The sequence below is a fragment of the Orbicella franksi genome, chromosome 5 (genome assembly GCF_964199315.1).
Source record: "Orbicella franksi chromosome 5, jaOrbFran1.1, whole genome shotgun sequence".
Taxonomy (NCBI): Eukaryota; Metazoa; Cnidaria; class Anthozoa; order Scleractinia; family Merulinidae; genus Orbicella; species Orbicella franksi.
In genome coordinates this window covers 1348952-1371617 of record NC_138149.1, presented here as the reverse complement: position 1 = coordinate 1371617, position 22666 = coordinate 1348952, and the positions used below count along the sequence as shown (strand labels likewise).

The 22666-nt window shown below is 37.3% G+C and overlaps 2 protein-coding genes across 2 annotated transcripts; one reads left to right on the top strand and one right to left on the bottom strand.

Annotated features, from left to right (window-relative positions):
• Nucleotides 1-22: 22 nt before the first annotated feature.
• On the bottom strand, nucleotides 23-7497 carry LOC145487226 (PAT complex subunit CCDC47-like). The gene is made up of 16 exons (XM_081465949.1): nucleotides 7193-7497; nucleotides 5872-5918; nucleotides 5615-5668; nucleotides 5436-5501; nucleotides 5211-5338; nucleotides 5025-5071; nucleotides 4721-4839; nucleotides 4075-4140; nucleotides 3437-3538; nucleotides 3234-3341; nucleotides 3051-3139; nucleotides 2817-2878; nucleotides 2065-2177; nucleotides 1682-1759; nucleotides 1439-1528; nucleotides 23-863 (listed from the first exon to the last, which is right to left on the bottom strand). The coding sequence occupies exons 1-16, from the start codon at nucleotides 7401-7403 to the stop codon at nucleotides 792-794; spliced, it is 1452 nt and encodes a 483-aa protein (XP_081322075.1). The 5' UTR covers nucleotides 7404-7497; the 3' UTR covers nucleotides 23-791.
• Nucleotides 7498-7548: 51 nt separating this feature from the next.
• Nucleotides 7549-22495, top strand: LOC145487225 (putative ATP-dependent RNA helicase DDX23). The gene is made up of 31 exons (XM_081465948.1): nucleotides 7549-7808; nucleotides 8518-8559; nucleotides 9285-9345; nucleotides 9815-9874; nucleotides 10081-10167; nucleotides 10291-10342; nucleotides 10826-10893; nucleotides 11080-11109; nucleotides 11733-11768; nucleotides 11998-12110; nucleotides 12229-12292; nucleotides 14203-14282; nucleotides 15352-15488; nucleotides 15608-15696; nucleotides 15896-15971; nucleotides 16377-16513; nucleotides 17098-17163; nucleotides 17739-17783; nucleotides 17920-17959; nucleotides 18111-18160; nucleotides 18605-18751; nucleotides 19084-19145; nucleotides 19319-19350; nucleotides 19424-19481; nucleotides 19787-19856; nucleotides 20281-20319; nucleotides 20398-20441; nucleotides 20572-20655; nucleotides 20733-20779; nucleotides 20954-21075; nucleotides 21259-22495. Exons 1-31 carry the CDS (start codon nucleotides 7549-7551, stop codon nucleotides 21358-21360), a joined length of 2400 nt encoding a protein of 799 aa, XP_081322074.1. The 3' UTR covers nucleotides 21361-22495.
• The last annotated feature ends 171 nt before the right edge of the window (nucleotides 22496-22666 follow it).

The window sequence follows — 22666 nt, the reverse complement described above, 5'->3', positions numbered from 1 at the left end:
CACCATAAATCCTCTCATCAGATTTACAAGACAATGAACTTTATTTAAAAAAACAACGCAGCACAGAAGTTAAAACACGTACTTTTCTTTTTTAAACAATCACCAATAGGACAGACGCACTAAAACAAAATGTAGCAGTGAGATACACCTGTAGCGTAACAGCCAGCTGTTCGTAAGAAACATGATGGACTCGGCCTAACTAAAAGAGATGTCCGTTGCTGTACATTGATTTTTTTTTAAGTCTTATAAGTCAGCAAAGCTTGCACATAGCTGTGAATGTGTAACAAATACAGTCAACAAATATTGACAGTCTGTAAGAGAGCAGCAGAGGTACATGCTCCACGTGTTTTGAAAGTCAAAAAACAGAAAAAAAACTATGCCAAGTATGTACCACGTGTCTATATAAAAGATTATTAAATAAAATTAATGCAAGGGGCTATGTTGTTGCACACAGTGGCGAGCGATTCTTCAATAAACAGTGTCTTCAAAAGGAAACATCAAAATAAAGTGCTTCACAATACTATAATATAAAACAGAAATTGAACAGCATTCAGCTTGTAAGGTCAAAACTCATCAAATTTCACCATTCATTATGATCTGCCCAAGACTTTGGTCGGTTGCATTACCGTTAAATTTTAGTGACAATTTCTAATTGAAGAAAACGCTCCCTCTGAACTGAATGCCGTGAAATAGTTGCAATAACTTATTGTAACTGGCGAGAGAAGCTACAGATTAACAATGATGCTTGGTTGAGCTGGAAGAAGGGAGAATTCCCTGAAACCTTCCCTCCATCAGCCACGTGCCTTGACTTGTTTGACTTTGAATGGATTTCTTTTCTTCATTTCCTTCTTGTGTTCTCTCTCCTACAGGGATAAATATCATGAAATGTTTAAGCTACCTAGTCTGTCCACAAATGTTTGTTTTTCTGCTAGGTAAGACGTTATTTTTCTTCGACCACGCGAGCGATCCGATGCGAGCGCGGAGCGCGAGGGCGTCCGCGAAGCGTGCGCAAAAAAATGAACTTTCCCCAACCCCATCCCCTTGCGTTTTAGCGCGTGTTTCCCATACGCCGGGTTTATGTTTCGCTAAGCTTATGATCTCGACGAACTCAAGACAAAATAGAGGGTCTGTGGACAGGCTGTTAGCTAGCATATTCACATCACACAACACGCGAACTCAAAACACTTACAGGCCCCAACCCAGTATATCAGAATCACCCACCCCCAGGATATCTTCAACCCACTCTCAGATCGTGTGGACCACTGGGAAACACGTAGAACATAAGTTCATTTACATACATACATACTTTATTTGCCATGTGGGTCATTACAAAGGCAGCTAAAAAGTTGATGTGGATCTACACACTAATGTATAACTACAAAATTTAGACGAGAAAAGAAAAGAAAAAGAAACTTAAGAAACTTCTGAATTTACTAACCTCAAGTCGGCGCTGTCTCTCTGGGTCATCCTCCTGCATAATGCGTTCTTTCTCGGCCCTTATCTTGTCTTCACGACGCTGTTGTGCGGCCTTGAATTACAAGCGAGAAATAAGTTAATCAGTATAGACATTACACAGCAACAATGCAGTCAAGAATTCAGTACTGAAAGTGTCTGTCTGTCTGTCAGTTGATCAGTCACTCATCGTTTCTTCTTCAGTAGACTTTTCTTCTACCACACTCACTTCTTGTCTTTGGGCGTGAGATTGTTTGAGAAGGTTTTCTTCAAGTTCCCGTCGGTTCTTCTCGGCTTTAGCTTTTGCCTGGAAGAAAACACACATCACCACTGTTGAATCATAAAGTGTACTTCAGATATTCCATATTGGTAAGGTATTTCCAGTGAGATTTATTCGGTTACTTTGATTGGCTCTCACTTGCATGCAAAAAATTAAAGATATTCCTGTGGAATTTTACTCTCGTATGAATTGATGGATGAACTGAGGATATGAAATGGGAAGGTTGTTTATATAATGTGGTATGGTAGTCTGTGAAGAAACATCTGATGACACTCAGAGAGAAAGACTGCACAGGAAGCATAACAGAGCTATAACACATAACAACAACCCACCTCTTTTCCCAGCTTGAAACGACGAACCCTGTCAATACAGTGAAGTACAAGCCTCATCATGGGTTCCAATTTAACCATGTCAGCTGACTTCGTACTGCTGCCTTTAGAGGGCACTGAGAATTCAAAAATAAGCAATGAATAACTATAAAACAGATGGAAACTTAAATTACCCTCTGCAATTGGTGGAAATGGAATAAAATAAAATAAAGCGAAGTCATAATGAGAAAAGAGACTTCTTACACGTACATTGACGTAGCCTGTAGTACAGGCATTTTGCTGGGCGATTGCACTATACATTTGTTTGCAGAGTCGCCAAATTTAGCTACACTCTAACTCTTTAGGACATTTATTTTCTCTCTGTTGGCCCTCACCCAATCAAAATACACTCACTCACTAGAAGCACACCAGCATTGCATACTGACTTCAAGCTTTTTCTCAGATCTTTTTGCTTATGAGTAATTAATTGGAGAACTAAGCTTTCCTTTAAGTGCTGGTGATTGAGGAAAGAATCCAATTTATTCACCTGGGAGATAGCTCAGTACAAGAACCAAAACAAGCATAGGTCAATATGCTGTCACATGATCAATTTGCTGGATCAGCTGTGGTGAGAGCCATGACCACAGCATAATGACTGTTATTAAGGAACCACTTGTTTTTATGACAAAGGCTCTCGTTGTCAGACCTGATGAGCTTTTTAATAATCAAGGGTCCATTTTAGTTCTCAAACCCACATTAGAGCTTATCCAACTTACCATTGAAATTAAATAACAAAACTTTCTTTGGTTTGACTGGTTTTCCACTGGCTGCCTGGTCACTGAAAAAAATTTAAAACTAATTTCAACAAAACAAATATGAGATACAAATGGCAACATAAATTTAAATTGTAGTTGAAAAAGGCTTCACTTCACTAGGATTTGCTCCATTTGACTCAACAAACATATTAGTTTACATAGAAAAAACAAGCCTGTGTATTAACAGAAACTTACTCATCATCTGGTTGTTTAGGGCCTACATACTGATCAGAAAATATCAAGGAGTCAAACATTTCTTCACCGCCTGAAATAGCTCTCGTGATCTACAAATTCAAAAGAAAACAAGATATCTTTTCAGGTCACTGGTATCAACCTTGGGTGTGAAAGGTTAAAGAGCACAATTAAACTAAGTGGTACCTGGGATGTTAAAATAACACTGGCAGCCTCGGTTGATTCAGTTAAAACAACATACGAAGCAGGAAGATCATACTTGGCACCACTACGTTTATCAGGGCAGAAAAAAGTCTACAACAAACAAAGGAAAAAATGATTAAAGGCATATCTTTATATTGCATGACAAAAAATTAAAGTATTTGTTTTCATAAGAGAAGATTGTCTACCAAATCTTGCAGCTCCTTTTGCATTTTGGTTGCAGTCTTCTTTGGCAACACAGCAAAAACAAAGTTGTCCATTTCTTCCTCAGTCATGTGTACTGTAACTGTCTGAAACACATTTAAAGTTACAGCAGAATCAGAGACGTCTATTGTCTTATGCTTAGATTTGATTTCAAATCCAATGTTGGGCTTAGAATTAATTACAGTAGTGTTATTTTGTAATGTAACAGGATCGAGTAGAACCTGACAAGAGAGTAAACAAACCCAAATATATCATCTCTATCACCACACAATGAAGTAATGTAATGAGCAGACTTTTACAATTACAATTTTTGATTCATGCTTTAACAGTGTAACAACAATAGCTAGACAGTTGTCAAGACTGATTAAATCTCCCAGCTGTTTAATGCAAAGAAACCATGCATGCTAATTTAATTAAATCAAATAAAGAATGTACCTGACAGTACATCAAACCTTTCCATCTCCTTGAATTACTAACAGACAGTCTTGCAAAGCATTGCCTCTCTGCCTGACTAACATTATTAATTTTGTAGACAATCTTGATCAGGTATGGTTCTTTTACATGCAACACCAGTCACTGGCAACAAACATTAGTTTTGGAGAGGAATGTTAATTGCACTTACTATGGTATCTCTTGCTGGTTTGACTAAATATGACATCACACTAACTAGGTCGTGGCGCTTCTGCAGCTGCAATGTAAAAAAAAAAAAGAACCTATAATTATTTCAATTTTCAATTTCATTAACAAGCAATTGTTACTTTACAGCAAAAAGAGAGACATCTCTTTTTTGTATTGATTGATCAACAGAGCTGATCAACAGAGCTGATCAACAGAGTGGCTGAATGACAAACTGACTGACGATTGATTGGTTGGCTGTTGATTGATTAATTATTAATATTGATTTTCTTATCAAACTGAAAATAATTATGTGACACTTAATACTCTGAACTCCACCAAAACAGCATGATTTTACTTATAATATATAATAATAAAAGTATTATTACTTGAATCCTTACATTGTAAAGAGAAACCCTGTCTTGTTTGGAAAACCCATAGAAATGAGAAGGATGTCAGTGATAACTATGCTATTTGCCACTTGTAAGAGCTTTTCAGCCTTTGATACCACATTTTTGGCCCATCAACGACGCTTAGTCAGTCATTTTCTTATACTTTTAAGAATCATTTAATCCGACCACCCTTTTAATAATATCACAATTTCATGGCCCAAACATGCCATATCAGCAGAATTCCATAGCATTAAGGCTTACCTTTATTTCGACAAGCAGTCCTTCACATCCCACCCTCCCTGTGCACCACAGGGTGTAAAGACTCTCGCTCTCCTTCACAAGGACTCCTTGCTGAGGTTCTTCACTAGAACCATCATCACCTGTTCATTAAAAATAAAATAAGGGTACATGTTAGTGGGATCATGGTCAATCTGGAGAGTCAAAAAATGTTAAGACAAAAAGCCTGTATATAAACATGCACAGTGGTGCTCTTATACACCTAAGCACATTAATTAATTAAATAATTAATTAATTAATTAATTTATTTATTTATTTATCAACATACCCACTATGCTGAAATTACTTTCTAGAACTTCTTTGTTGGATTTTAACCTGAAAGTGCAAAAAAGGAGCTCAATTGCAGTTCTTTGGTATACTGATATTACAATGGGTACCTTTGCACAGCAAACTTTCTATTTTGATTTCACGTTTTGTTTTATACATATACAGCACCCTCACCAAATGCACTTACCATGCAGTTGCAAGCCTGGAATTCTTGCTACGTCCAGCAAAGAAATTAAGAGCATAAACTGCAAGTCCTGCTAGAGTCAGAATTTCAGCATAAAATCCTTCCCAGTTTGCTCTTAAATGAACAGGAATCTATAAAAATAATGTCAAACCATTAGCAAAATGCAATCATAAATGTTACCATGACAACACCAACAGTTGTAAAGGGTAAAATTTCCACTATACATACTTTTTTGATTTTTAAGTCTGGTTGTGGACCTGATTTTCCTTTTGGTATCTTTTCTTTATTGTAACCCTGTCCAGGAAAAAGAAGAATTATGCTTATGCTTCCATAAAAATAAAGGCAGTAGAGATGAAATATCTACAATGACCTATCTATGTGACATGAGCAAAAAATATCCAAAAAACCTCAAATTCTTCTTCATCCGTGAAGTGATCAAATTCTTCTTGGTCCTCATCTGGCTGAAAGGTAAAAGCAAAATTAGACAACATTAACAGAATTAACAAATATTCCAAAATATAATCAACATCTAATTTCTCTTCACAGCATCATTAGCTTATAAAGTTGACAGGTGATAAGTATAAACATTATCATCAGCTATGGAATAACTTGCTCTCATGCAGTCATTAATATAAGGAGAATAGACCTTTGGACCTTAGGTTACCTCTTCAACTGTGGCCTCTGAATCATCTGTCTCTTCTTGAACATCAGCTAAAAACAACAAATAGAGATAAACGAATAGACAACTACAGTCGAACCTCCATTAAATGGTCACTCTCAGGGACACGACAACTGGCCACTTAATAGAGGTGGCCATTTAATAGAGGTTTGCCCAAAAACAATGAAAACAATGTCCAGTTTTCAGTTTATCAAATATAAGTACAAACAAAAGTGTAGAAAAAGTAGAACAATGTTGGTTATAATACGGTCCATAATGTTAAAAAAGCCAAAGAAACAATTACGTTTCCACATTGTCATTCTTTTACCTTTTCATCTGGCTAAAAACGCGCGACTTCAAATCTTCCTGGCCGTTTAATAGAGGTATAAAACAAAACAAAATCACCCTTGGGAGGGCAAGAAGCTGGCCATGGCCGTTTAATAGAGGTGGCCATTGAATAGAGGATTTTAATTTATTACAGTGTATAGCTGACAATTTTTCTGGGACTTTGGCCGCTGGCCGCAAAAAAAGGTTGGCTGCTTAATAGCGGGCCGCTTGATAGAGGTTCGACTGTATATGTACTTGTATATCACCAATACAAATGGCAATATTGCTACTCCTCCTTCATACTTGTACAAAGCAGGTTTATTGGCTACCCTCTCTTCAGCTTGTCTGGCTGGTCTAAGAGTTCACTGGTACCTATGTAGTTCAGTAGAGAGATTGCTACTGTGAGAGCAGCATCCTGTCCAATAACCCAACACCAACAATGTGCAGTATTCAATTGAACTGAGAACAAAGCACTACTCACCATGCCACTGTACCTCCAACAACAATCTTTTTAAAAGAGTCATGTTTACTTATATTTATAACTTAACCTCGTGACCATTGGTTGCTACCATTTAATTCACAAATTTGATAAAATGCAGATTGTTACTGATTAACACCATGTCACATGGTAGGTTCCTCTTACCACGTGAATTGATTAAAAGTTGATGAATATCTTCTACTCCAGCGAAAAACTAAAATCCGAAAATGGTTATCAAAAATGGATCGAGACAAATTGTATCAGAAATGTTGAAATAAAAAACAAAATAATGGCAAGAAAGACGTAAAACCTACAGAAATCGTGCAAACATAACGACAATATTCATCAATAAAATCATTTACACACGCGTGCAACATGTCCCATCATGCAAAAGACAAATTGTGCTCGTCCTTTTGCTCTTAGATGCAGTTTTGCGAAGTGCGATTCATTCTTTACAGTAACGTTTTAGGTCAAGGTTTTTTCGTCATTTTCAATAACAACAAATAAAATCTTTGATCTAACCTTCTTCGTCTTCATCTTGATCACTTGTTCCGTGCGTCTCTGTTTCTTCTTCCTCTTCTTCGTCCCCTTCCGTTTCAAATTCAGCAAAATCGTTTACTCCCTCATCAGGTTCGTCCGTCGCAGTTACATACGTTAAGAATCCGACTAGCAACAGAAAAATCATGATCAAAATGGGCCTAAAAGGCTTCAAGTATGCACGTATGGACGCCATCTTTCCCTCTGGCTACAATACCTCCCAGAAGTCCTTTTGGTCGCTTTTCGCTGGGTTTGCAGTGAATGCAGGGAAAAGGCGGCCATATTGAACGTTTGGTAATCGTTTTGTTTTTCCAAAAATTGATTACCAAATTTACTTTAAAATGGGAAGCGAGGGCAAAATTGATGTTGAAATAAATGGTAAGTCAGCATCTCGAGATGAGAAAGATAACACGGAAAGAGACAGGGATAAAGAACGACACCGGCATAAAGACAGACATCGAGACAAGGACTCTCAGGACAGAGATAAAGAACGAAAGAGAGACAAGGACAAGGACAAGCATCGAGATCGAGACAAACGCGACAAAGACAGGGACAGAAGGAAGGATAAAGACAGAGATAGAAAACACCGCAAAAGATCAAGGTAGCTAAAAAGCCTTCATGAAAACAAGTCAAGCATAGCAGGACAGGATAAGTAATGCATGTCCTGGGTGCATGTGTACCCCAATGCATGTGTAATGCATGTCGATGCATATGTACCCCCAGTGTATGTCCCGGGTGCATGTGTTCTCCAGTGCAAGTGCAATGCATGTTTCCTTGTACGGTAAAAAGTACCCCCAGTACGGGACCCCCATTGCATGTGCACCCTGGTGCATGTGTAATGCATGTTTGCTTGTGTGGTAAAAAGTACCCCCAGTATGGGACCCCCATTGCATGTGTTATATAATGCACGTGTACCACCAGTTTATGTGTAATGTATAGTATGTGTACCACCAGCGCAGGTGTAATGCATGTGTACCCCAGTGCATGTGCTTTTGCATGTGAACATTGCTGAATGCTGGATGACAGTCAGAGATAGGTGGTGTAAGTTTTATATTACACATAGTCGAGACATGCTGTATTTAATTTTTTATCTCTTGTTACTATCTTTTCGGCTGCTGTGCCACCCTTGAACAAGTGCTGCCCTTCATTAAGCACTGCAAAAAATGAAACAAAGTAAAATTTAATCGCTTTATGGAGTCTTCCTTCCCACAGACATGACACACCATGTAACTATCATGTATAATGAAAGGTCACTCTTATTAACAGGGTACAAAAATTTTGTAAGTTTATTGCGTTTTGTCATTTTTCAGGTCAAGATCACCACACAAATCCAAAGACAGCAAAAAATCAAAGTAAGTTCTGTTAACCACACAAGGACAGCTGAAATTTTGGAATTTTTTATTTTACTTATAGTCTATTTCTTACTTACAAACATTTCTTACAAACTTAATGTTCTAGGCCCAGTTGTCCAAATGGTGGATGACACTATCCACTTAGTTGAAAAGTGTTGAAAAAACAAAGTGAACTGTCCAATGGATAGGAAATTTATTTGTTGCTTGAACCACTTAATAACAATATATTAAGCGCTATTGAGTAGCGATAGAAATAGTGCTAAATACATAAAGTATTATTATTATTATTATTATTGTTATATTTCTTTCTTGTAGTATTTTACATACACTTGTTTTTTTGTCATATAAGTTAGCGAAAAAAAGTTACGTTGTTTAGGCCTCTTCAAGGTCATTTTCAAGTGCAAATAAAAATACAAAATTAGTATGATTATGTTCTAACAGTAAAAATGGTTAAGAATGTCACAAACTCTAAAATGTGGATGGGAGATATAAAAAGTCAATGCTGAATACCATGCTTAACCATGCATTTAAGCTCTCATCTGTGTGAAAGTTTTTTCATGGGGTATCAGCTTGAGCACCTTGAAGAGACCAGACTACCCAGAGTATCTTGTGCAGTCTACCATGACATCTGCCAATTCATTGATTCAATTTATCTGTTGGCGATCGGTTTAATACCTGTTAAGTCATATCACTGGCACATGTAATTTTTTTTTTTTCCTAAACAGACCAGATGATCATAATAAAGATGAAGAAGAACAAGAACAAGAAAAAACTACAAAAGTTGAGGTGAACATGCTAAAGTATTGTGCGTCTCTGACCCAGGTCACTTAATCTGAGGTCCAACTTGTTAACTATTGGTGCAACACATCTCCTACAAAAAAATGTTCTGTAAAACCGACTTTTCTGGTAGCCTTTTCATAGTTACCACATAATCCTGACTCAATGTGTCATTTTGGTGTTCCTTCTCTGAGTACTGTAATAGCTAGTGAATAATTTCCTATGGGACAAAACAACTGGATCACATTGAATTTCTTTGCCATATATAGTAGAAATGTAGACAGTTTCAATTGAGTTCTTACTGAACATGTACAGTTGTACACTGTATATGGAACAATTTGGTCATCAGAGAAGATTCGTCAAACAATAGCTAACACAGATCAACCTTTGCTGCTTTTAAATGCACAGTGTATATCCTTAAACATTGCTGTCATAATCCTTGCGGCATGCTTATCAAGTGTTTTTGTTTCTGGTATAGCCCCTGTCGCTTGAGGAAATGATTGCGAGACGAGAAGCTGAAAAGAAAGCACAAGAAAAGGTAAATGTTTTCACAGGGACCCACAGTGCTACTTGAGTTGGTACCCTGTGGAGTAGTTATTAATTAGGGTATATGCATTTCATTTGTAAGCATTAACATTATAGTTTGCAATTTTATGCATAAGTTGTTTTTTTTCATTGCTACTTTGAGGCGTTGTCCCTTGTCTTTATCTTAAGTCTATTTTATTTTATTTTATTTTAACCCAGCCGACATTTTTGACCAAAGAACAAAGAGCCATGGAGGCACTGAAGAGAAGACAACAACAAGTTGAAGAGCAGCGGAAAAAGACTGAGGTACACTTGAAAGAAAGAAGGTCTTTACTTTTTTATCAGACTAAGGTCAGAAGATTGTGTTTTCAAATTTTATAATGTGGATGACAAATCTAGAGGTTTCAAATACTTTATTTTGTTGTTCAGGAAGAACGTCAAATGAGAGAGAAATTTCTTCGAGAGGCACAGTATTCTAGAGGTTTGTCTTTTGTTTTTGCTGTATGCAAATCAACCTATTTTCTAGCTTTTAATTTTTATCACAATTGCCATACACATCACACAACCAGGTGCCTCAGGCCATGAATGTGACTCATATTTTATCTAGTGGATGTTACTAACTTAACAGGGGGGAGGAACAGAGGGTAATTCTCCTTCTCTCTTCTTTTTGAGCCAATTTTCCCCTGATTCCTACTTTAAATATTCTATGAAATTATTTCCCCATCCAGTTCAATCTAGTTCTCCCTCCTCCCTATTTTTTTCCTATTTCTCCCTCCTCTCAACTTTTTTTAGGCCATTTCTCCCTCATCCCTTTCCTGTTCTTCCCCCTCACTTAACATTCAATTTATAGGGTTGGTGTGGGAATAAAATAGTTTTGTTTCACAAGTTATAAAGTTACATTCTCTGTGAATGAAATAGACTTATGTCGTTGTTGTACCATATACTGTATCTTCTCTTCCTACAGAGGATGAAGTAGAAAGAGAGAGAAGGGAAAGAAGAGAAAGGAGAGAAAAGAACCTCACTGAAGAAGAGGTTTGAGCTCTGTTCATTGCTGTTGAAAGGTTGCATTAGGCTGCTTTTATTGATAAAAGTAACTAATACGAGGAGCAATACACAAACCTTATGTCAGTGAGAGTAGATTTGTAAGCCTTGCAGACCATTCAGTACTCTTACATGTACTTATTTATGAATTTGAGTCATTTTGTTTTCCATCTTTAGGCTGAAAGTGAGAAAGCAAAACTGCGAAAGGTATGCATGCTTTTAGCTTTTTATAGGTAGTTTAACTCAGATGCATGCTTCCTTGAAGAGTATAAATTGTAAGTTATAGCTAGGATTAAAATGGATCTAGCACATGGTCAGCATTTTTTCTGGTCATGTGGTAATGCCCAAACTCAAAATGTTTCCAAGCACATGGATCAAAATTTGACAGATGTGGCACAGTTTGGTTGGATTAAGGGAATGATTTCAGGATCACTTTTTTTCTTCTCAGTTGTTAATAAATTTATATGTTGAACAGGAAAACACATCGATCGATTGATCGATCAATCAATCAATCAATCAATCAATCAATCAAGAGTCAAGAGAAAAATATTTCAAGAGATGCAATGCTACTGAGTTGTTTCCCGTAAAAGTAGTCATTATGTTATGCACCTCAGACATCTTGACTTCCAAAGGAACTTGTACTGGCCAGTAGATGAATAGTCTGCCTATGAGCCAGCTTATCTCTGGTTTCTGTCACGTGAAGTGACTAGGATTTCTACCCTCCCCCTGACTGGATAGCAGTAGATGAATAGGTGAAGGAAACTGGCCTCCACAAATTTTTCTGTTTTTAAGTAGTAGATTTTATCCACAAACAATTGTTATTTTTGTAGGAAAAAGACCATGACAAGGAAGTCCAAGCTATTAAGGTCTGTATAGGATAAGTAATTTGAGAACACTTGAGAAATGTAGAAAACATGAGCCACAGGTGATTTCATATTCCTGTTGTGTTTTATCACAGCATACCTCACCTTACCGCAAGGGTGATGACTTCTTTACTTGTTAAGTAATAAAAGTAGTAAATATAACTGTAATAACAGATACCCAAATTACTTATAGACTACAGACACTACATCAAATTAATGTGCTTCATTTCAGGAACGGTACCTTGGTGGAATTAAAAAGAGAAAGAAGATACGTCGTCTTGCTGACAGAAAGTTTGTGTTTGAATGGGACACAGGAGAGGACACTGCTGTGGATTACAATCCAATGTGAGAACTAACTTCAAATAGTGTGAACTATCAATAACAAACTCAACTCATATACAGAGGGTGGTGACACAAGTGACATGTTTAACAAGCATTGCATGTGTTTTTTTTTTGTCTACAGTTATGTTGAAAAGCATCAGATACAGCTCTTTGGAAGAGGACACATTGGTGGAATTGATATTAAGGTATGTTTTTGTGACTGTGCAAATGGGATGTTCATGTCAAAAGTGCCATGGCTAAAGGTGCTGTGGCTCAGGAAGTAGTGCTTAGGGCTCATCTTTGTATCCCAATGTTGGCCAGCATCCTTGCATTATGTTCTTGGGCAGACACCCTATTCTCACAGTGCTTCTTTACACTAACTAATGAGTATCAGTGACAACTTGACTAAATTTTGGAATGGGAGATGGAGGCATCGCATACAATGTATGAACATAGGCACGCAAGGCGTGAAAGAGTTATTTTTTTGTGTGAAGTGTTCGAGATAGACGCATTCATGGTACAGTAATGATTTGGTTAATTTGACAAGTTTTTTTGGTTGCGATGTTACATTGGTCATGGTAATATAGCTAAATAGTCAGCCATAAAATGTTTGACTGAACAAACTACAGTAATCTGACACGTCTCCAGATTAATGTAGATACCATCTTATTTTCTAACAGGCAATTTGATTCGTTTTTTGATACAACCTGCACTGTGATTGGTGTGACACGCGCACATGCATAACTCCCTCACTCACCGATCACATAACCCTTCCAACCCCCAAGAGGAATTTTTGCTCTAAAATACTTTTTCGCATTTTATACGAGTCGTAAGTTTACCTTTTTACACAACAAAACACAACACAACTTCACCAAAAATAGAAAGAAAGAGAAAAAACCTCTGACACGTTGAAAGTCTGATTTAATTAAATTGCACTTTAACTTGGTGCCACGCAGTCTTCAAAGAACATTTGAACAGTTTTCATATTTTTTACCTTTAAAAATATCGGACTGAAATGAATGTCATCATATAAAACTATTAAACTGCTACTGCAGAGATGTAAAAACCATCCAGAAATGAAAGCTTCTTTTTTGTTTAATATCCTGGAAACAATAGCCGATAACTTGTCAGCTCTAATTGAATTTACTCCAAAATAAAAAACAAAAGTGTTAGGTTACCATTTGTTACTAAAGATAGCAAACATCTTGTGGGAAAGAGTGGCGACGATTCGTCCACTCTAATTGAATTTACTCCCTTGTGAAAAACAAGAGTGTCAAATTACACTTTGTAACTAAAAAGCAAAAATATCTCGTTATATTTGCATGCAACAAGAACAAAACAATCATTACCAGCACTTACTATTGTAAACGTTAGAACTGTTTCAAATCTAAAGTCTCGTCCCCTCTAAAACATGTCCTAAGAACTAGAAGCGACGATTCGTGACCTCTAATTGAATTTATTCCTTGTGAAAAGCAAAAGTATCAAGTTACCTTTGTAACTAAAAATAAAAATATCTCGTTGCATTTGCATACTACTAACTCATGAACTGTTTCAAACCTCAAGGCTCATCTCGTTCATTTAACTAAAATCCTCAGCCTAACCCACAGAAAATGTCGAAGTAAACCCAATATATGAATACTTCCTCCTCTTTTATAGAAGAATAAATATGGCCGTTCTGAACTCTATCGGGATCAAATCTTCTCACATACCATTTACCTGTACAACAAGAAATTTGATTGGCTGTTTATAGTAGATCTAATCTGATTGGAGTGACATACATGCATCTCTCACTCACTCACTCACTCACTCACTTACTCACTCACTCACCCGTTGACCCGTCCATAACATACCCGACATGCCGACTAAGAGGTATTTTTTTTACAAAAAAAATAACTCAATAACCACTTGCAGGAGGAATGACGATACTGCTACCTGCTTGCATGTGTATGCATTTAAAAGTAAAGCTGGCTTTTCAGTTGGTAGGTGTCTGGAAGATTTACTACTCAAGATACTGTGGAGTGTAGTCAACACTCTGTGTACATGTGATAATAGGTAAACTGACGCTCTACAGAATAATTTTATAATAAAATTTATGGAGAATTATTTATTCAAACAGTGGCAGAAGAAAGAAACAGGGAAATTTTACCAGGAAATGCTGGAGAAAAGACGAACTGTTGAAGAAAAGACCCAAGAGGCGTAAGTGAATTGTTATGAGCTACTCATTCTTTTGTATATACAGTGTGCTCAGGGGATCTTGACAGATTTTTCTGTTTACAGGCTGAAGCTACAGAACTTTGAAAATGTTAAGGGCCCATTAACCGATTTATGGGCGCGCTCGCGCGTGTTGCTAAGGAGGTGAAATTTCACTTCCAGTTACTTACGTCAGCCTTAGTGCGGAAAATCAAAACAACTCAATAACTTCCAAATTCGCTTACATTTTAGATGTTTTTCTTTGTGTTTCACAAAATTCAAAGTAAAAAAGTACAAGCAAAGACAAAATAAGAAAAAGACAGAAAAACAAGAGCAACAGAAAGAGAAAAACTAACTCCTTGTGGCTTTGTTTGATCTTACCGAAGTGCACTGGTAGTGTAAATTGTGCACGCGCTGATAGGGTTTTTTTCCAATATATATCGGGCGCACTTCCGGTTTCTTAAAATGCTAAAGGAAACGCGGTTTTTCCTTATATCCAGCCTTTTTTGACGGATTTCGATTAAAGCCAACGTTGGAAAGATAGCTATGCATTCGTTTTTCAAAATCATGCTTTTTTCAGAAAATTACGAATTTTTTGATATTTTGAAATTCTCTCAAAATCGGACCTCTTAAAAATGAAACAAAATCTATGCATAGCGTAATGAGGATTTCAATTAAAATATTAAATGAATGAAAAAAATCCCGATAAAGTAATTTGCCTGGGAGCCTTTGCGTTTTTTCAGTATTAGTCACATGACCATTGGCGTGGCCTGATGACGTCATCACTAGTGTTGCTGATCATGAAAAAGTTAAAACACATGCAATAACTCTGAACTGACCAAAAATGATGTTATATGAGAATAAATTTTCCTTAGCAACGGCTCGAAAAGATCGGTTAATGGGCCCTTAAACTTATAACTCAAACTTAAAGTTCTAATTAAAAATTTTAACTTGAAATCAAAAATTTAATTTACTCCATGTTTTTGCCTCTCTTCTCTCCTGCATGCTTTTCGCACAACAGCCAGCTGCGAAATAAATTTGAAAAACACCCAAAGCATAATTTGTTCAATTTTAGGTCACGAGTAAAGAAACAACGTGATCTGGAAAGACAGCGTGCTCATGATGACCGTCACTGGAGCAAGAAATCTCTAGAAGAGATGGCTGAAAGAGACTGGCGTATTTTACGAGAAGACTTCACCATTTCCACTAAGGGTGAGCACTTCTACATCTTGATTGAAAACGCTTAGTGTTATAAACCTGGTGTTGTAAACCAGTCTATCGATAGCCAGTTGATGATAAACTTACTATTTAGAGTTGTATTTTTGTTTTAGGTGGTAAGATTCCATACCCACTGAGATCGTGGAAGGAGAGTCCTCTTCCCAAGGAGATACTTGATATAGTTGACAAACTGGGATACGAGGTAACCACAGGCAACCCAGCAGCACTGTTCAAAGTTATGTATGGTGTTAAGTTTAGGGACCATGGGGCCCTGGGCTCCATACAAGTTTCCCAACCCATCCCATAGTATTGCAAGGCAACATAGGGCAGACTGTAAGTTCTAAAGTGCCCTGAGTTCTTGCATGTGAGCAATGTAATTTAGACCTGTCATGTCTTTTTAGGAACCAACACCAATCCAGCGTCAAGCCATTCCAATCGGGCTTCAGAACAGGGACATCATAGGAGTAGCAGAGACAGGTCTGAAGTTCTGCATACAATGTAGCTTTATCTTCAGCTTATTCTGTTTCAAGTTGCAATTATAATTACAATATGTTTGTGCAGATTTGTGATAATAGAAGCCTGGCTGACGCAGAGTCAATTTGAGTTGGACATCTAATTTTTCATTATTTAATCTTAATTTTTTTGCACTTTGTGGCACAAAGGCAACAGTCACTTATGTTAAGTTTAATCCATGAATATTGAAATTAAAATGCCTTTAAATTGCACAAATAAAACCTTGATTAGCTAGTTATCTTAGATTAACTATAAGTTCCCTTCATAAATGGTGGATGATCAATAGTGAACACTATTAATAGGACACCAAGTTTGCATCACTAATATGCATTGATAAATTATATTATTATATATTTTTATTTTGTAAAGGTAGTGGAAAAACAGCAGCATTTTTAATTCCTTTGTTGGTGTGGATCATGGGACTGCCTAAGATAGAACGAGACACTGATGCTGACAAGGGACCATATGCTTTGATTTTAGCTCCAACCCGAGAGTTGGCACAGCAGGTAAACAAATGACTTGTCTGTGTGCGAGAATGTTGGATAACTTCTGCTCTTTTTCTGCATAGTGAAATAAGTTCAGTTTTGTTTTTGGTTTGATGGTTATTCTGTTCAGCCAGTACTCGAATTTCATTCCAAATGAAGTAAGTAGTAAAAAGTGAGAATGAAGTTTGGTGATTGTTGTTGTCGGTAATGCTATTCTAATGGAAAAATATATGCATTGTTTCTCAAAAGTAGAGTAAGCTGTATGACATTAGTTGTGTGATAGACCAGTGCACCTCAGCTACTATTAGAACTTTATTTACCAGATAATATCCATTGAAATCAAGGTATTGGTTTTCTTTTCTTCAAAACAAGTTGCTTCTGTATTCTGTTGGTCAATTATTATTAATTCTGTATTCCGTGGGTCAATTCTCTTATATGCTTGATTACCAGCTTAAAAAGAGCCCATGCTCCTCTCCCAAAGCCACTGCTAATATTATTTACAGAAATCATGAAACTATGATTTATTTCTTTTGTCACTATGTTGTGTTGTTTTGTATCTTTTGTGTCAAAATTTAATGTGAGATTTTTGTTTTTGATCTTTCCAGATTGAAGATGATGCAACAAAGTTTGGTCGTCCTCTGGGCGTTCGGACAGTTTCTGTGATTGGTGGGGTAAGTAAGTAAGCCCGTAACCGAGTGGATGGACTCTGGCTGCATTCAATAGCTTATTTCTCATTACATATTACAAAGTGGATGGGGATAATATGCTGATGTACCAGTCAATTCTTCCAACTGACATAACTGTTCTATAATCTTTATGTTCGTAACTCACTAAGTGCAAATCAAATCAGATCACTGGTGGCAGATTAAGACTGGACGTATTTGTTCCACATCATGGTCATGTTATCGTAGTTTCTTATGACTTACAGATGTGTTTAGTCCTTGTAATCAGCCAAGTAACAGAGGACAGCTTTCCTGTAAAGTTTCAAAAGAATACATCCCAAACCTTAAAACATGAGCTTCTCATTTATACAATTAGTTATAGCATAATCCCATCCTTGCCATTGTTACCTATCTCATTTGCTAATAGCTTCCTGTTATTTTTCAAGCTAAAACCATTTTCACTGGGTTTCTTGTAGACAACGAGTAATTTTTGTTTATTCCTCAAATCGTACTAAGAATACCAAAATGATGCTGTCATTTTTGTTACGTACAGTTCTTTGGATATTTTTTGTTTTATTTCAAAGCTGTCACGCGAGGATCAAGGATTTCAGTTACGTCTTGGATGTGAGGTAAGCTGCAGTGCCGTTACCAGCTGTCAAAAAACAGCCCTCGAAGATTGCGTGACAAGAGAAACAAAAAAAATGTGTTTCCTCGCGTATCTGAATAATGTTTTACTGTGTTTTTGTTTTTGTTTTTCTTTTACAGATTGTCATTGCTACACCTGGTCGTTTGATTGATGTGCTGGGTATAGTTGCCTTTGTTATACTTGCAGTATAGATGAAGTCTTTACTTACTTACTTACGTACATTACTTATACGTATCATTTGTTGTCTTTGTTTCTTCGTGTGTTTCTCCCGCGTGCTTTTGGTTCCTAATTTTATTTCTTCCTTCATCAGAAAATCGCTACCTTGTTTTGAGTCGCTGTTCATATTTTGTCCTGGATGAGGTTGGTGGTGATCATATACAGCAGTATTATTCAGAATACAACAGTGCCGGTGACTGATTGTGTGTTTTAGGGTCTAGCTTAGGGTCCACCAGTCTCGAAGCACAGCGTTACTTAAAATTCACTCATTCTTCGGAAGCAGTCCTGATAACTTTTATGCGTAGTATTCGTTCAAACAATAACATAGTAAGGAAACTCAGTAATTGAATAACAGACGTGCTACTCTTACCAGGTAGTGACAACTGAAAGATGTGTAAACCAAATCACCAACCATTGGGCTGGAAATGAAAATGTCAGCCATAATACTTGAAATCAAACCAGTTCTTCGGCAAATTTAAAATTTTAGAGCTCATAATTAAGAAAAATAAACAGAATAACCTAAAACACTGAGACCAAGTTACAATATAGGCAAGGCCAACTCAGCTGACGGAGATGTAATCATTGCAGGCTGATCGTATGATTGACATGGGTTTTGAGCCTGAGGTCCAGAAAATCTTGGAACATTTACCAGTTAGCAACGTTAAACCTGATTCTGAGGACGCTGAAGATCCGGAGAAGTTATTGGCATACATGGGAAAAGACCGGTTTAGACAGGTTTGTAAAGAAAACAGTTCAGCTGAAGTGAGAACTGCTTTAGTTAAGTGGTGGAAAAGTGGAAGTAACGTTTGTTTAATAGAAAAGGAAATATACTGAATTTCAGACTTGTACTGTGCAATCGAATACTTGGAGTGTACGACGCGGAAGCGACTTCTCTCTGTAGAAAAACAAGAATTGTGGGCTCATCAAGTTTGACAGGAAACAGGACTTTCATCTTTCACTGAAAACTTGTAGAGACTGTTGAAGAGCCAGTACTGTAGTACCGGCAGTGGAATCTAGCGCTGATTAGTTTGTTTGGGAGCTAAGTTAGTTTTTGTTGGCTTTTCTAGACCGTGATGTTTACAGCTACTATGCCTCCGCAAGTTGAACGCTTGGCTAGAAACTATCTTAGGTAAGTGCTTTATAGACGCATGTCCAGTTTATTAGTAGAAAAAAAGCAATCCACAGAATTATCTCAGCAGAAAGCAGGTTAGTTTATCATTAACCGTCACAATTAGATTCCGTTGTCATTGCTCAACATATTGCTGTGGGTTGTTCAAATAACATTCTGTATTTTCCTTTCAGGCGGCCCGCTGTCGTGTATATCGGTTCTATAGGTAAATATCATTTTGAAGTTTGCCCTGGTGAAGTATTTCTCCTTTCTAATGAGCATTTTCATTTCTGTTACAGGTCGACCAGTTGAGAGAGTAGAACAGAGAGTTCACTTGCTTAAAGAAGGAGCTAAGAGGTAAACACTGTTGGCAGGGTTTAGTTTCAATAGATACGTGCTGATTTATAGAGGAGAAGTTTCCTTCATAATTTGCGTTTCTCTTGCCTTAACGTTTCACACCTTAAACTAAACTTTATGTTGATCGCAAACGGCCATGTCTGTCTGTCTTATAATGTTGGTTAAAGAAGCGGTCAAAATACGTAGTAATTAAAAGTAAAAGGATATAACTATGACACAAATTCACAGAGCCTTCTCTCTAAGCACCCTGCAGTAAGAAGCTTCGGTGAATGTTTTCGAACGATTATGTTTTGTGGTTTTAACAGGAAGAAGCTGTTAGAGATACTGAACGGTGGCATTGATCCGCCTATCATGATATTTGTCAACCAAAAGAAGGTGAGATGAACAAGATAACAGAGAAATTCCACCGCTGAACTTACATGCTGTACAAATTATGATGTCATCCAGGACGATGCGAACATGTGATGTATTCACGTCAGACCTGTGTGAACATCAGTCTGCACGCGTCTCATAAAGCGTGTTTGCTTACAATGATGAGACTAAAGCTCAACTTGGCGTCAAGTGCAGGAGCTAGAAACAGTAAATTTCAGTGTTGTAGCAATCTGATCTGTTCAACAAAAGTTCAACTTAGCGTCAAGTGTAGGAACTACAGAAGCAGTAAATTTAAGTATTGTAGCAATCTGATCTGTTCTCGCTCTGTATCAGCTGTAGTGGGTGTGTTTATGATCTAATTGCGGCTGAAAAAATGAAGAATTCTTTCATTTACAATAACTAACTACCATTTAATCTATTATTTTAGGGAGCAGACGTGCTGGCAAAATCCTTGGAGAAAATGGGCGTAAGTTTTTTCCTATTCTCCTCGTTCTCTGTTTGCATATTATTGTAACACTTACGTTTTGTATAATGTTTTCCTTAGTTCCGCGCAACGACCTTGCATGGTGGACGAAACCAGGAGCAGAGGTGAGTAGTCCAGTGATACAAATGGTCATTTTCTTACTGATTACCCAGTACCTTTTTAAGTGAATCGTGAGAATTTGGCTAAACAAAGTATAATCTGTTGATTTATTTTTATTTCTTCTCAATTTAACAGAGAGTTTGCTTTGTCGAGTCTCAAGTCTGGTGCTAAAGATATCCTGGTAGCGACTGACGTGGCGGGCCGTGGTATTGATATCAAGTACGTGATATTCATCTTGTTTTTTTCTGTCCTAGTTTGTTGTTGTGTTTTGCTGATCTGTTTTATTGTCTCGCCAGGGATGTGTCGCTTGTTATCAACTATGACATGGCCAAGTCAATTGAAGGTTTGTGGTGTTGCTGATTCACTTGTTGATGTAGTAAGCTGCAAGGCTATCCTTAAATGCGCGCTCCATCTCGCCATATATTCGCTTAAGATATTTTAATGTTTTAACAACATGACAGAAGGATTTTTCTCTCTTACTAATCGTTGACCTCTTTGGTTGGTGCTTCTGTTCCAGGCTACACTCATCGTATCGGCAGAACCGGCCGCGCGGGAAAGACTGGTGTCGCTGTCACGTTTTTGACCCAGGAAGACTCGGCCGTGTTTTATGACCTCAAGCAGACGTTATTAGCCAGCCCGGTTAGTAAAATGCAATAAGTAATAAGGACGAGGGAAGGGAAAGGGAAAAACGCAAAGGAGAGTACAGGGGCTTTTTGAGCTTTTTTGTCTCCCTCCCTCTCTCCCCTCCCTTATTGAGTTTGCTTTACCGGCTCAATTTTCAAAAGAAATTTTCCATAACTGGATTTGTTTGGGTTTTTGCAGGTTAGTAATTGTCCACAGGAGCTGGAAAAACATCCTGAAGCACAGCACAAACCTGGCACTGTACTGACAAAAAAGAGAAAAGAAGAAACAATATTTGTATAAAATGAAAACTAGCTGCCTCCTGTGAGTCATGTGGGATTCAAATTTTGTATTACAATTCGTCAGGAAACACTCAAGAAGCGTAACCCAAACGGGGAAATGAACATTAGCTAAGTACTTATGTCTATTTATAACTTTGCCAGTCATATCACTGTAGAGACTTCTTATGGAACCACGGCAGTAGTCTAAAGACTGGTTTCCATATGGTCACTGCGATCACTACAGAAAAGCTTGAGTGATCCTTACGACTACCCGTTTTCATATGATCACTATCAGTTCGATCGTCGAGATAAGGTTTATCTTAGCTGCGATCGCCACAGATCGCAGAAGTTTTTTTTCTTTTTTGTTTTTTTTTTTAAACAAGACACCACTTTAACGATTGTTTCAAACCGGAGTAATGGTACGCCGTGACAACTGCCCAGTGATCTTGTCGAATAACTTTTAAACTTGTTAAAAAATGGCTCAAGGCGTTTTTTAACAAACGATTGCGTTTAAATACTTTGCCGAGGAACATTAAGTTAGATACGAGTTTGTTCCAGGTCAGGGGAGTGGGGCCAAGATAAAAGACTCACCCGAGTCCTCTCCGTTGTTGTGCTAATACCAACATAACTCGCACGATCGATGAAAACAGTCGAGATGGAAACTAACCTTGATCTTTAAATGGTTAGTCCAGTCTTTATTCGTATCGTTAATTCAACCGAAGTAATAAAGAAGCAATACTCAGTAGAGTGAGGTGAAAATTTTATTTAAAAAGCAGTTGAGAAGTGTTTGTCCATTGATATAAACTAATTTTGGTATTTATACGTAAACTCCACTTTAGACCAAAGTTTATACAATATTTTATGTAGACCACATTAAAACATAGTTGATAATTGACATTTTGGTAACTAGAGATTGCTGGCTTATTTCTTTAAAAAGAGAAGTACTTGGAAATGTTGAAATGGAATGATTTTCGTTTAACTACAATTTAGAAGTACCTCTAGAAGTACCTTGTCGAGTATGGAAAGCAACTAAATTAATTTACAAGCATTTTAAGCAAAAATATAAAGGGTACTCTTTTTAAAAAATTTATCGACACCGAAGTCCGGCTTTGGTATATGTTTCATTTAGATTATTAAACTTTTGTTATTCAGTTGGATTTTGTAATGTTTATGGTAACTTTTTTACACTTAGAATGTCGGATGTCGAGCAACCTCGTTCCCAGGGTCTCTCATCTTGCCGTCCTCTCCTCGCTCGCTCCAGGGGGCGGTAAGATGAGAGACCCTGGGAACGGGGTTGGATATCGAGAAGCCCCGAGAGGAGCTACATT